Source organism: Fusarium flagelliforme (assembly GCF_020744385.1).
Source record: "Fusarium flagelliforme strain FIESC 12 MPI-CAGE-AA-0113 chromosome Unknown B0J16scaffold_1, whole genome shotgun sequence".
NCBI classification, from domain to species: Eukaryota; Fungi; Ascomycota; class Sordariomycetes; order Hypocreales; family Nectriaceae; genus Fusarium; species Fusarium flagelliforme.
In genome coordinates, this window is record NW_025763503.1 from 5,093,809 (window position 1) to 5,108,072 (window position 14,264).

Below are 14,264 nucleotides of genomic sequence, written 5' to 3' on the forward strand. Positions count from 1 at the left end.
TACGAGGCACCAGGACTGGGAGGGACAGTTGAAGGCGCTCCCAAAGCTGCATCGGATGAGGTTGGAGTCTGAGCCATCGGTTCGGGCGTCTCGATGATAATAGTTCCTGGCTGACCGTTGACACCTTCAATAGTAGTCACGGTCACTGGGGCCGTGATAGCATCTGCGCCTGTATGAGGTCTATACACCGTTACATAAGAGTTGTTCGGGCCAGGTGGGATGGTGACTGGTGCTCCGGTGCTCTCTTCCGTCGTGGAAGGGGCCTGAGCAGCAGGTGTTTCAATGATAATGGTTCCTGGCTGGCCGTTCTCGCCCTGTATGGTGGTCACGGTAATCGGAGCCGTGATGACATCAGCTCCTATATGAGGTCTATAGACCGTCACATAAGAGTTCTCGGGGCTAGGTGGGATAGTCACAGGTGCATTATCACCAGCTTGGGTTGAAGTAGGGACCTGGTCAGCAAGCGTCTCGACAACAATGGTTCCGGGCTGTCCATTCGCAGGAGGAATGCTGGAGACAGTAACAGGCCCAGTGTAGGCGCCTGTACCGGTGTAAGGCTTGAATATGGTGACGTATCCATCATTGCCTTGAGCTGAAGTGATATCCGGAGCAGGTGCAGAACTAGTCTCATCTGCAGTGGCTTGGGGGACGGGTGTCTCGATGATAACCGTACCAGGCTGGCCTGAGGTTCCAGCGACGGTACCAACGGTGCGAGGCGCAGTGATAGTTCCAGGCCCTGGGAAGGGTCTGTATACTGTCACATAACCACCGTTATCAGCAGGAATCGTGACGGCTGAAGCAACGGTCGTCTGCGCTTCAGTAGACGATGCCGAAGATGCAGGAGCAGGAGTTTGAATAATAACTGTGCCAGGTTGGCCATTGGTTGGCGCAATGGTAGAAACAGTGACAGGCTCGGTTATGGTGCCTGGTCCGGGATATGGTTGATAAACTGTGACATATCCATCTTGGCCTTGAGGAATGGTAACTGGTGGGCTGTCCGTGCTAGTTGGTTGGGACTCAGGTCCTGGAGTCTCAATGATCACAGTACCCGGCTGTCCTCCCGAAGGTGCAATGGTAGTGACAGTGATGGGTGCAGTGATTGGGGAACCAGTGTGTGGTCTATACACAGTGACATAGTTGTTATCATCCGCAGGAATCGTGACGGGAGGCGACGAAGTAGGCGAAGGTGCAAACTTGGTGTTAACATCGATAGTAGGCGTCTCGATAACAATCGTTCCTGGCTGGTCTCCAGAGGCTGTGACAGAGGTGATTGTGATAGGTTTATCAATGTTGCCTGGGCCAGGGTATGGCCTATAGACCGTAACGTACGGGTTATTGCTACCAGTGGGCACTGTAACAGGGCCTGTCTGGATGTCTGTGGGAGCATCGGGGTTGGGGGTCTCGATGATGACGGTTCCAGGCTGCCCAGAAGCAGGAGATTGAGTGTAGGTCACTGGAGTCGAGATCTTCCCTGGGCCAGGGTAAGGCCTGAATATGGTCACGTACGAACCAGTCGGCTCCGGGGGTATAGTGACGGGTGGAACAGATTCACCACTAGTGGCAGTAGAAGTAGGCTCACTTGTGGGTTGGGTCTCAATGAAGACTGTCCCAGGTTGGCCGTTTGCTGGAGCTTGTGTCAAGGTGATTGGCGCAGCAATAGTACCAGGACCTGGGTATGGTCTGTAAACCGTGACATAAGTGTCAGCACTGGAGCTGGCTGGTGCAGGTGTCTGAATGAGAACGGTTCCCGGCTGCCCATTAGATGGTGGCTTTGTAATAGTAATGGGGGCTGTGATAACACCTGGCCCTGGGAAGGGCGTGTACATGGTGATATAGTTGTCTGTAGTCAACGCAGGGGACTGAGACTGGGTTGGAGTCTGGGCAGCTGGTGTCGTAATGAACACAGTGCCTGGGTTACCGCCCGCAGGTGCCTGCGTGCTAGTAATAGGCGCAGTAATCACACCAGGGCCTGTATATGGGAGGAAGACTGTCACATAATCGCCAGCACCTTGTGCAGTGGTAGGGGCGCCCTGTTGAGAGGTCAAAGGCGCAGGCGTTGTAATGTAGACAGTACCAGGCTGACCATTTGCAGGTAATTCAGTGCTAGTGATCGGGGCCGTGATAACTCCTGGGCCTGGGAAAGGCAGGAATACGGTGACGTAGCCATCAGCGCCAGCAGAAGTACTGGTAACGCCATTCTGCTGATTTGGTGTCTCCAAAGCCGCAGGAGTAGTAACAAAGACGGTGCCAGGCTGGCCGTTGGCAGGCGCCTGTGTGCTGGTGATTGGTACAGTAATGACTCCAGTACCAGTGTAAGGCATAAACACCGTCACGTACCCATCCGCACCTGATGAAGTGCTAGTCTGAGCGTTCGCCTGCTTAGGAGTCGAGAACGCTGGCGCAGGAGTAGTAACAAAGACAGTGCCAGGCTGGCCGTTGGCAGGCGCCTGCGTGCTGGTGATTGGTGCAGTAATGACTCCAGTACCAGTGTAAGGCATAAACACCGTCACATACCCGTCCACACCTGATGAGGTGCTGGTCAGTGCATTCGCCTGCTTAGGAGTTGAAAACGCCGGCACAGGAGTGGTAATAAAGACAGTACCAGGCATGCCACCAGAAGGCGGCTGCGTGCTGGTGATGGGCGCAGTGATCTCGCCCGGTCCCGGATAGGGGATGAAAACTGTCACATAACCATCTGTACCTGACGTAGTACTTGGCAGGTTCTGCTGGGAAGTGGTCTGGGCAACAGGCGCTGGGGTAGTGATAAACACAGTTCCTGGGTTTCCGCCTGATGGTGGTTGTGTACGCGTGTAGGGCTGAGTGATAACGCCAGGGCCGGAATAAGGAAGATAGACGGTGACGTAACCATCAGCGCCTTGTGTGGTGCTTGGCTCAGGCAAAGCAGTGCTAGTCGCAGGCAGAGGGGCAGGAGTAGTAATAAATACAGTTCCAGGGTTGCCTCCTGAAGGAGCCTGAGTTCTTGTGTAGGGCTGAGTGATCACGCCAGGGCCGGGGAATGGAAGGAACACTGTTACATAGCCGTCTGTTCCCTGTGTCGTACTGGGCTGAGGCAAAGGTGTTGTCGTGGGATTCTCCGAAACAGGAGTCTGAACAACAACTGTGCCAGGCCGGCCACCAGAAGGAGGAACCTCTGTGATGGTGATAGGAGCAGTGATGATTCCGGGGCCAGGGAATGGCTTGAATACTGTAACGTAGTTGTCGTTGCCAGTAACCGTTGTTTCCGGAGCGCTTGTCGTTGGGACGAACTTGACTGGTGGCGGGGTCTCAATGTAGACAGTTCCAGGTCCTGTTCCGGATGCAATCACCGTAGTGGTAAATATAGCAGTGATCACGCCAGTACCAGTATACTGCTCCGTCACTGTAACAAAGCCATCTGGTCCTGTAACTTGAGACGAGGTAGGTTGCACCTTCACCGGTGGAGGAGTCTCAATGACGACAACGGTTGTTGGCTGACCACCCGGAGCGGTCGAAACAACAGTCTTCGTAACTGTAGTACTGACATCTGTACCTGGGGTGTAGATGGTTGCAGTGCCTCCGGGTCCAGTGGCTGTAACAGTGATCGGGCCTTGTGTCTCGATGATAACAGTTCCTGGTTGGCCGTTGGAACCACTAATAGTTGTGACTGTAATAGGCTCGGTAATCGGTTCGCCCGTGTGCGGTCGGTAGATCGTTGTGTATCCACCAGGAGTATCGGGCTGGACAGTTACTGTCGCACCTGGAGCAGTCTGAGTGACAGTCTGAGCTGGTGGGGCTGGAGTCTCAATAATGATGGTTCCGGGCTGACCGTTCGACGGAGACTGCGTAATGGTGATAGGCGCAGTAATTGGGTCTCCAGTGTGAGGTCGATAGATTGTTACATAAGGGTTGTTCTTGCTGGGAGGAATAGTGATCTGTTGACCACCCGACTCCGCTGAAGTGACCGCGTTTTGGCCCTTGGGGGTCTCAAAAGGCGTTTCCACGATGATGGTTCCAGGTTGACCGCCACTGGGAGGGACAGTGATTGTAATAGGCTTGGTGATGGGGCTGCCAGAGTGAGGTCTGTAAACAGTCACATAAGGGCTGTCACCGCCAGCGGGAATAGTGATGGGTCCACTACCGGGGGCGGAAGTGGTGGGAGCAGGTGTCTCAATAATGATTGTGCCTGGCTGGCCATTCTGTCCTGGTTGGGTGAGGGTAATAGGGACAGAGATGGGATCACCACTATGAGGACGGAACACGGTGACATACTGGCCACCAGGGGCATTGGTAATGGTAAAAGGATCACCAGGACCTCGAGTGGTTTGACCACCAGAGCCAACAGGAGTCTCGATGATGACCGTTCCTGGTTGACCATTGCTGGGAGGAATCGTGATTGTGGTGGGCACATTGACCGCGTCTGTTCCAGTAGGACCCCTGATGACTGTGATGAAGGAACCATCTGCACCAGCAGGGATAGTAATCTCACCACCACCAGGTTGGGGAGCAGGAGTCTCAATGACAATCGTGCCTGGTTGACCGTTGCTGGGAGGAATCGTGATGGTGGTGGGTGCTGTGATAATCCCCGTGCCAGAGGGCGGTCTGACGATGGTGATATAGCCACTGCCAGGATCGGATGGGAGAGTAATGACTGACTGTCCAACACGGACGGCCGGGGTCTCAATAATAACGGTCCCGGGGTTTGTACCAGTTGGTGGGATAGTGTAAGTCACGGGCTCAGTGATCTCATCAGATCCAGCATGAGGTCGTAGGATAGTAGAGTAGGGGCTATCACCGCTGGGTGGGATAACTTGGGGCTGGTTCTCGGGCGAGTTACCACCCTGGTTACCACTGCCACCGGTCGGGCTCGAGGAGCTACCAGGTGTCTCAATGATAATTGTTCCATCTTGATTTCCTGATGTAGGAACAAGGCGAGTGATAGGTGTTGAGATCGGAACAGCACCAGTGTACTCCCTGACGATGGTGGTGTAATGGCTGTCGCCACTGGGAGGAATAGTAAGGGCACCGCCGGGGATCTGGTTGCCTGGCGGAACTTGAACGACAACTGTGCCCTGATCACCTCCGGCACCAGCAACAGTTGTAACTCGGGCCTCGGTGATATACTCAGTTCCGGTGTAGGTCTGAATAACCAAAACGTTGGATGTGCTGCCGCCAGCATTGCCGCCGACACCTCCAGCACCACCGCCAACGCCGGCGCCGGCACCAGGTGTGCTTGGTGGCACGTCTTCCCATGGTGTTTGAATGACAACTGTGGCCGAAGCACCTCCTGCCGCAGGAATTGTCCTTGTGGCTTCACCGGTAATGCCAACACCGCTTGGCAAAGCTGAGATAATTGTCGCTGTCGGGTGGTCGTTTGAAGGTGGAATAGTCAACGCGCCAGCTTGGCCCGATGAGAAAGACGAATAAGCGGAACCAGGCACGTCGACGATGATTGTGCCAGGCTTGGTTCCTGTGGGCTCGGCAATTGTTATTTCTTGGTTTGTAGTAGCGTCGGCGCCACCAGTATAAGCTTGAATAATCCTCTCGTAGGGGTCGTCGCTCGTAGGCGCAATCGTAATCCTTGGGTGTGGAAGAAGCGTGACGGGGAAAAGTTGTCCTCCGGGACGTGTGTATGTTTCGACTATAGCTTGGTCACCGACCATATGAGTGACGGTGGCTGCGTCAATTAGACTCGCATCGAATAATCCTTGGCCTTGGTTCCCTTGATTTCCTTGATCTCCAGCGTTCACAGTATCACCGGTATCGCCAGCACCTCCAGCTTCTCCCGACAGTGTGGTCACTGCGTGCTGAATGAGAGACTCTGCAAAACCAGTCGCAATACGCATCGCTGCATCTTCAATTCCATCTTGGGCCTTAACGGCGAGAATGAGTGTAGAGGCTAGCAGCCCTCGTGACAACCACATGGTGCAAGTTGTCGCTAGAGACGTAGCTAGCAAGGTTAGTTTGGTGTTGAAGAAAATCTGTATGAGGCTTCCAAACTTCATTCCCGACGTACCATGATCATTTATAAGAACCTCAGAGATTGGCACGATCATCTAGCATGGCCATATTGTGTGGCTTCATCCTCCACTCCTACCGGCCTGTCTGTTTTCGTCGCTATTAGAGTTGCCATGGTTCACAGGTGCGCTACCTCCACGATAGGCTGTTCTCGCCCACACGTCCGCATTCCCTCCCAAAAACGCTCCAGACAAGCCAGGAATGTCGTCATGAAGCTGGGGACTCATGTCGCTCGCGAAGGCTTTTCGTGACGATCTTTGCAGCTTGCTTGTGTGGAGAGCCAGGCCCGAAGAATGTCGCCCTGGATGGGACCTGCATGCGACGAGTCGTGATTGGGTCATGTCTTAGAGATCTTGGGTCTAATCGATTTAGAGCTATTGACTGGAACGCGCCGGACCGATCGGGATAGAGATCCTAGGCTAGGCGTAGATCGTGGGCCTGGGGGGGATGCCCTGGTCTTTTTGCGTTTGTCTTGGGTGAAAGCGGCTACAGCAAGCCGCAAGCGCCACATGCGCCACACACTATCCACCTTCACTAAGGCCTCGTGGGGGCGCTGTCGATGGTCCAGGCACCGCGTGCGTTTATTCGCGATCTGGACTGCAAGCACTTCCACGTTAGGTTGTTAGAGTTGCCTTTTCCTTTAAAGTTTGCATTTGGGCCTGAATGCCAAGCCCCTTCACTCTAACCTTTTGCGGCCGTTTTATATCATTTTCAATCAGATTACTTATTCTCATCCGATAGACAACGTCATGAAAAAGAGTTTGTCAATATGATGGAAGTGAGTGATTGGTTGATATCCGGGTCAGGCACAATCTTGAGAAAACTGTATTGCGACACTTACCATAAAAGGCTATCAAATGGATTCCTCACCATCGACATCGCGCACGTTGGTTCCATCACAATACCTACCTCTACTGAAAATCACCGATCCCAAGATGCCGTCATTTCCCTAGGCTGATGATTGACGATCGCACCCATGCTGGACTCTGAAAGTTGGGTCCAAGGAACGTGATCGTCAGGTTAACCGCTTAAATTCGGTGCACTTTTCAAAGACATTTGCGTTCTAGCATCTTTGTTCCCCTGGTTCATGGCTGAGTCACATAGGATTGTTTCATTTCCCATAATGGTCTTCATGAGCATCTCGATCACGCCCCATGTCTCGGCCAGGGATTCTATCCGATCCAGGCTTATTGTGTCCTCTTGAGCGGCAGATCTCGCCCGTTGACAATTACATTATTCACATGTGGCAACTAGCTTATTACAAATTGACTCCACGGAATTGCTAGGTAGCTGTCGTACAGTATCGTTGTGCAAACCTTATCGAGCCCGAAAATCAATTCATCTACAAGTCTCTCTGACAGCTGTCCAAGTTATCATATCCAGGCACGCGAGAGACTCATGAGTCTCGACTCGACTCCTCCAATGGGGCGCCATCGGTCGGTTATCGGGTAGACTATTATTTGATGGAAATTTAACGCCTCAATGGGAGCTTCATTGCACCCGCTTGACACCCGCTCTGTAGCTTAACTCTATTTCCTTGTTTCGGCGAAGGTTCTCTTTTTACCGTTGTCATTACATGTGGCGAGCTTTTTCTGGGCCATGAAATCTCAATTACATTCTAGGAAGATTTGTGTTTCGTGGTAGATAGACAATGCCTGCATATTAAACGATTTGGTCCAAAATAAACATTACTACACTTAAGGACGTTTTAAAAAACGTGCTAAAAATTACTTTCTGGTGTAACTGTCACTATGATTTCAATAACGTCTAAACGTTAATCATCTCCCTCTAATGTTGATTTGATGCAATCTCCAGATCTAACTAACCTTAAACGATAAAAAAGTAGAGTAAGTACACGCAAAGTAAAAAAAGATAGATGCGACGCAGGCCTGATTTGAACAGACGCCTCCGAAGAGAATAGATTTCTAGTCTATCGCATTAGACCACTCTGCCACTGCGCCTTTTTGCTTAGTCACTCGTCCATGAAGTTGAATTATAATCCGGAGACGACGTTAGCTACCTAGGTACGTAGCAATGCTATCTCTACGTACAAATTAAAACTATGACCGGCTTTCTTATAAGGATACATATAATTCCCAAGATATTCTCTTTTGCAACTCTTTAGATTAATACTTAAGCTATATGCTTGTATTTAACATAATCGTTTACTATGTAGTATAAAATCCATTCTCTAGGTATTCTATAGGGTAGATAGAGTCAGAAGTTAAAGATGTCAATGACATTCTAATTCCGCTTGCATAATCTGTGATTGTCAAGCGGTAACGTTTCGCCTGAATCAACTAAGACATTCTTTCTCTGGCAACGGCTTGTTTGCCTTTGTAGCAGCCTTTGCACTGGGTCTAGGTCCCTGAAAGCTAAAGGCGTTACCCAGCCACACGAAATAGCCGTGAGACATAAAGTGAAACAGTGTTTCATATGATTCGGAGTAATGTGGGAATACAGGGAAATCTAGATCACATAGATCTTTGTCAACCTATAGTTATGTACGTGACGTCTGGTTTTAGAATGAGCCCTGGCAACGCGACTGACGCAGCAGGATTGCAATTGACTGAAGACGGAAAATATCTATATGGACATATCTTATATCGCCTCTTGCCTGGAGCCGGAAATCAATTATATCATCATCAATTATTACAACGAGCGAGGTTGCTGGAAACAATCTTGCTTCACTCTACTTAGGTAGGCATTGCTTGAAACATCTCTCTATGTAAAAAGGCGACTTTTAGGGAATAATACCTCCCGTTGAATGGCAATGCGTACCTACCTATGACGAGAAAGCAATAAACATTGAATTTGAGATAATTTTATTACTGCGTATTTGTATCATTACGTTATAATGGATTCTTGTTTAATCTTAAGATCCTTGTGTCAATAGCTTCTGTTTTGTTGCTTTCTGACTACATGTGGGTTGCACATAAGGTAACTAAGAGGTGTGCCTTGTTATAGCAACTTGCACGAACAGAGTAAAGGTAAAACAGATACATGTGTAAGCCTTATAGAACAGTTTAAATGCGTTTTATATCTGTTGTCTAGAGTAGAACAGGTATAATTTGCAGCACGGTATTCACTCCCACAAGATCCATGTATCCATGTTGCTCCTCCGTCATTCAAGGCGGGACAATAGCTGCAAGGTGCCCCGCGGACCCCCGCCATTGCCCCGCGATGATAGATAATTGATGGCACGTGCTTTGTGGTTGTGGTAAACTGCAAATACTTCGGGCGGACGTACACGAAAGTTCAGAAGCTGCCTTCAAGTAAAAGATGACGAATAAAAGCTGCGAAAGAACTAGAAATGAATAACATACAAGAATACTTGCAAAGATCATTCCTTGCATTGGACCACTGTTAGCTTGACGGCGGAGTAACGTTGCCCCGCATCCGGACATGCTGCCGCCTTTATCGGAACCCCGCCAATTTTTTTTTCTTCCCACTACAGGACGTTGGCGTACAAGCGTCAAGGCGTATCTTGCTTTGAACCCCCAATTCCATTCATCATGCACCACGTTCTGGTCGGTGAGTCGTGCTACACGGCTTCTGAAATTCAGAAGCTTGTGCAGCGTATCAACGATCAGAGTCCCGTCAAGGTTGCCAAGCTCACGGGCTCCTGGCAATACTACCTCGACCTCGAGACCGAAGATGCCGCCGTTCTCGGCAGCATCAAGAAAATTCTCGAGGCCATTGAGGAGCCCGCAAACACTTCGTCAGCCGACAGCAACGACAGGGCCATCGATATCTACGTCAGCCCTCGAAACGTTTCTCCATGGAGCTCCAAGGCAACCAGCATTGCGCTGGTCTGTGACCTAAAGACCGTTAACCGCATCGAGCGAGGTCGAGTCATCCATATCGAATTTGAAGAATCTTTAAAGGGAGAGGAGGACCTTGCCTTCCGCGACGTTCTCCATGATCGCATGACAGAGTTCTTCAGCCTTTCACCCCCCGCCCTCGATACCATGTTCGCTCATGGCACCCGAAACCCACTTGTTGTGGTCGACATCTTCTCCGACGAACGAGGCCCATTGGCCGCACTCCAGGACCATAACAAGCAGGCTGGACTTGGTCTTGACCAGCCTAACATGGAGTACCTGGTCAAGCAGTACACTGCGCTTGGTCGATCTCCTGTATGACTCACAAGTCCGACTTTGAAAATCAAATACTGATTTCAGTAGAACGACGTCGAGCTGTTCATGTTTGCTCAGGTCAACTCCGAGCACTGCAGACATCACGTCTTTAATGCCTCATGGACTATTGACGGTGTTGCCCAGGAGAACAGTCTGTTCGGTATGATCAAGAACACTCATAAATCAAACCCCGAATATGTCATCAGTGCCTACTCGGATAACGCTGCTGTGTAAGTGTTATATCACAGTGTATGCTGGGCGAAGGGGTAAACATAATTGCTGACTATTTATAGCCTATCTGGTGATGAGGGTAACTTCTGGGCTCCGGATTATTCTACCGGAAGTTGGAAGCTTACTCGCGAGGTTGTTCAGCCTCTCATCAAGGTTGAAACCCACAACCACCCAACAGCCATCTCCCCCTTCCCAGGTGCTGCAACTGGTAGCGGAGGTGAGATTCGTGATGAAGGTGCCGTTGGACGAGGTTCTTCACCCAAGGCTGGACTTGCTGGTTTCTGGGTCTCTGATCTCCTGATTCCTGGGAACAAGAGGCCTTGGGAGCTGGACATTGGGCGCCCCTCTCACTACGCTTCCAGTCTTGATATCATGTTGGAAGCCCCCATTGGCTCCGCCCGCTTCAACAACGAATTCGGTCGCCCTGCGTTGACTGGCACTTTCAGGACTCTGCTCACTAACGAGCCTGGCTCTGACGCCACTGAGTTCAGGGGATACCACAAGCCTATTATGATTGCTGGTGGTATCGGCAGCGTTCGACCTCAACATGCTCTCAAGGAAGAGAGTCATGTCGAGGAGGGTGCTCATGTCATCGTTCTTGGTGGCCCTGCCATGTTGATTGGTCTTGGTGGTGGCGCTGCATCCTCAAATGCCGGCAGCGAGGCTACAGCTGACCTCGACTTTGACAGCGTTCAGCGTGGCAACCCTGAGATGGAACGTCGTGCCCAGATGGTGATCAACACCTGCGTTGCTCTTGGACCAGAAAGTCCCATTGCCTTCATCCATGATGTTGGTGCCGGTGGTCTTTCCAACGCTCTGCCTGAGCTTGTTAAGGATGCCGGTTTCGGTGGCAACTTCGAGCTTCGACAAGTTGAGAGTGCCGACAACTCCATGTCTCCTCTCCAAATTTGGTGCAACGAGGCGCAGGAGCGATATGTTCTTCTCGTGAACAAGGACGGCCTCAACCGCTTTACAAGCATCTGCCGACGAGAGCGTTGTGGTTTCTCCGTTGTTGGAACTGCTGTCACTAAGGACGAGAGCGGGGTTTCCAAGCTTGTCCTGACAGATCGGGAGCCCACAGTTCAACCTCCCACTGATCCCATCAATCTTCCCATGGATGTCCTTTTCCCTCCTGGACGACGAATCTCCAAGGACGTTCAGCGCGTCCAGAAGAACCTCCGACCTTTCGATGCCGTCAAGAGTCTCAGCGAGCAATGTGGCAGCTCTGACATCGGCGAGATGGTCACCAAAGCCACTGAACTGGTTTTCAACCTTCCTTCAGTCGGGTCGAAGAACTTCCTTATCACCATCGGTGACCGTACCGTTGGCGGTCTCTCCGTCCGTGATCAGCTTGTTGGTCCTTGGCAGACCCCTGTTGCTGATGTTGCTGTCACCCTCACCAGCTTCAGTCTCGATGACAAGAAACGACGAGGTGAAGCCATGGCCATGGGCGAGAAGCCTAACCTTGCTCTTATCTCGGCTGCTGCCTCCGCTCGCATGGCCGTTGTTGAGAGTCTGATGAACCTCGGCGCTGCCGACATCAAGCCCGGTCCTGTCAATGGAGATCTCAAGCGCGTCAAGCTTTCCGCCAACTGGATGGCTGCTGTTGGTCACCCTGGAGAGGGCGCTGCTCTTTATGAAGCTGTCCAGGCTATCGGTATGGAGCTTTGCCCCCAGCTTGGTGTTTCTATTCCTGTCGGCAAGGACTCTTTGTCAATGAAGGCCTCCTGGAAGGACAAGGAGACCTCTGACTCCCATACCGTCACTGCCCCTGTGTCACTGGTCATCTCGGCCTTCAGCTTGGTTGAGGATGTGCGCAGCACTTGGACACCTCAGCTTCGCCGTGTTGAGGAGGTTGGCGAGACTGTGCTTGTCTTTGTCGACCTTGCTCAGGGCTTCCGTGCTATGGGTGGCTCTGCTCTTGCCCAGACTCTTGGCCAGATTGGAGACGAGTCTCCTGATGTCCGCGACGTCCAGATCATCCGTGACTACTTCGACGCCCTGTGGCAGCTTCACCAGGAGAACATTGTTCTTGCCTACCACGACCGATCCGACGGTGGTCTACTCACTACTGTCGCTGAGATGATGTTTGCCGGCCGAGTCGGCGCTGATATCTCATTGGACGACCTTGCTGAGTCTGAGGACAAGGTGCTCGATGCCCTGTTCAACGAGGAGTTGGGTGCTGTTTTCCAGATCCGCCGAGGTGAAGAGACCAGATTCAAGAGATGCTTCGCCACATGTGGTCCTCCTCATGGTCTTATCAAGACTATCGGTTACGTCCGCCCCACCAGCAAGCAGTCGCTTTTGGTCAAGTACAGATCCAAGACGATTGTTGACCTGGAGCGCGCCAAGATCCAACAGTGGTGGACCAGCACTTCTTACGAGATGCAGAAGCTGCGAGACAACCCCGACTGTGCCAACTCCGAGTTCGAGGCCATCCAGGACAACAAGGATCCTGGTCTGCATTACAAGCTGAAGTTTGACCCTGCTGATGTCAGTTTGCCAGCTATGACCAGCCTCAAGAGTCTTGTCAAGAAGCCTAGGGTTGCCATTCTCCGAGAGCAAGGTGTCAACGGTCATGCCGAGATGGCTTTCGCCTTCCGAGCTGCTGGCTTCGATGCAGTCGATGTTCACATGTCTGATATCCTTGGCGGTCTTTCCTTGGAGGGTTTCCGAGGTCTTGCTGCCTGCGGTGGCTTCTCCTACGGTGATGTTCTTGGTGCCGGCAACGGTTGGGCCCAGTCCATCTTGATGCACGATGGTGCTCGCAAGACGTTCGAGGCTTTCTTCAACCGTCCCGATACCTTCTCATTCGGTGTATGCAACGGTTGTCAGATGTTGACCCGACTCAAGGAGCTTATTCCTGGAGCCGACCACTGGCCAACATTCGTTGAGAACGCTAGCACACAATTCGAGGGCCGATACTCTATGGTCACCATCGAGGACAAGTCCGAGAACTCTGTCTTCTTCAACGGCCTGAACGGATCCTCATTCCCCATTGTCGTCTCCCACGGTGAGGGCCGAGCTGAATTCTCCTCTGGCAGTGACCTGTCTTCTATCAATGATTCCGGTCTTATTCCCCTCCGCTACATCGACAACTATGGTTCCGTTACTGAGAGATACCCCTTCAACCCCAACGGTAGCCCTCAGGGTATCGCCGGTGTGAAGAGCAGGGACGGCCGCGTCGTTGCTATGATGCCTCATCCTGAGCGAACCATCATGGCTGATGTTGGTTCGTGGAAGCCAGAGGGCCAGTTGGCCGAATGGGGTCAATTCGGTCCTTGGTTCCAACTGTTCTTGAATGCTCGCAAGTGGGTTGCTTAGATTTAAAACAAAATTGCATTATGGTGTTTCGGTATTGGGAATGTTTATGGTTATGGATGAATGGGGTCATGAGGTTGGGATGTAGAAGGTCAATTAAACTATAGAAAATGCATGATATCACTGGCTGGTTACCCTGCCCTGGAGAAAACAATAAGATTACTTTTTGAGTCATTCCAAATATTTTTTGTGCGGTTCGTGAGATGCTATTGCCGAAGCTGGGAGGTTTAGACATGTCTGGATGGTTGTGGGAGATCAGATCTAGAGTCCATATCACAGCGCCGTGACTGTTATCTAGCAGCGAGTTCACTAGAGGATAGAAACAACACCAGATCATTTATGACCTCATGTTCATTAACTACAATCTACCTAGCTGGGAACGGTTGAAAGATTCATCAACTATTTGCCCAGGAAGCATTTACCAAGACACAGACACTCCAAAGGTGGCTTCCACAAGCAGCAATTATGTCTATTCCTTAACAGCCAACGAATACTGTAATTATCCCTGGCTTCGTGGATCTATTGGACCAGAATCTTTGCCTCGATCTTGATCGGGCGTAGATCTTGGCTTTGCCCTGT

General features: G+C 51.3%; 1 protein-coding gene and 1 non-coding gene across 2 annotated transcripts; one reads left to right on the top strand and one right to left on the bottom strand.

Annotated features, from left to right (window-relative positions):
- Window positions 1-7,873: 7,873 nt before the first annotated feature.
- B0J16DRAFT_t44 lies at window positions 7,874-7,955 on the bottom strand. Its single transcript has one exon. It is a non-coding gene; the product is annotated as a tRNA-Ser (tRNA).
- A 1,501-nt stretch (window positions 7,956-9,456) lies between these two features.
- Window positions 9,457-13,967, top strand: B0J16DRAFT_329485 (CobB/CobQ-like glutamine amidotransferase domain-containing protein). Its single transcript, XM_046126333.1, has 3 exons — window positions 9,457-10,133; window positions 10,182-10,363; window positions 10,427-13,967. The coding sequence occupies exons 1-3, from the start codon at window positions 9,510-9,512 to the stop codon at window positions 13,686-13,688; spliced, it is 4,068 nt and encodes a 1,355-aa protein (XP_045989597.1). The 5' UTR covers window positions 9,457-9,509; the 3' UTR covers window positions 13,689-13,967.
- The last annotated feature ends 297 nt before the right edge of the window (window positions 13,968-14,264 follow it).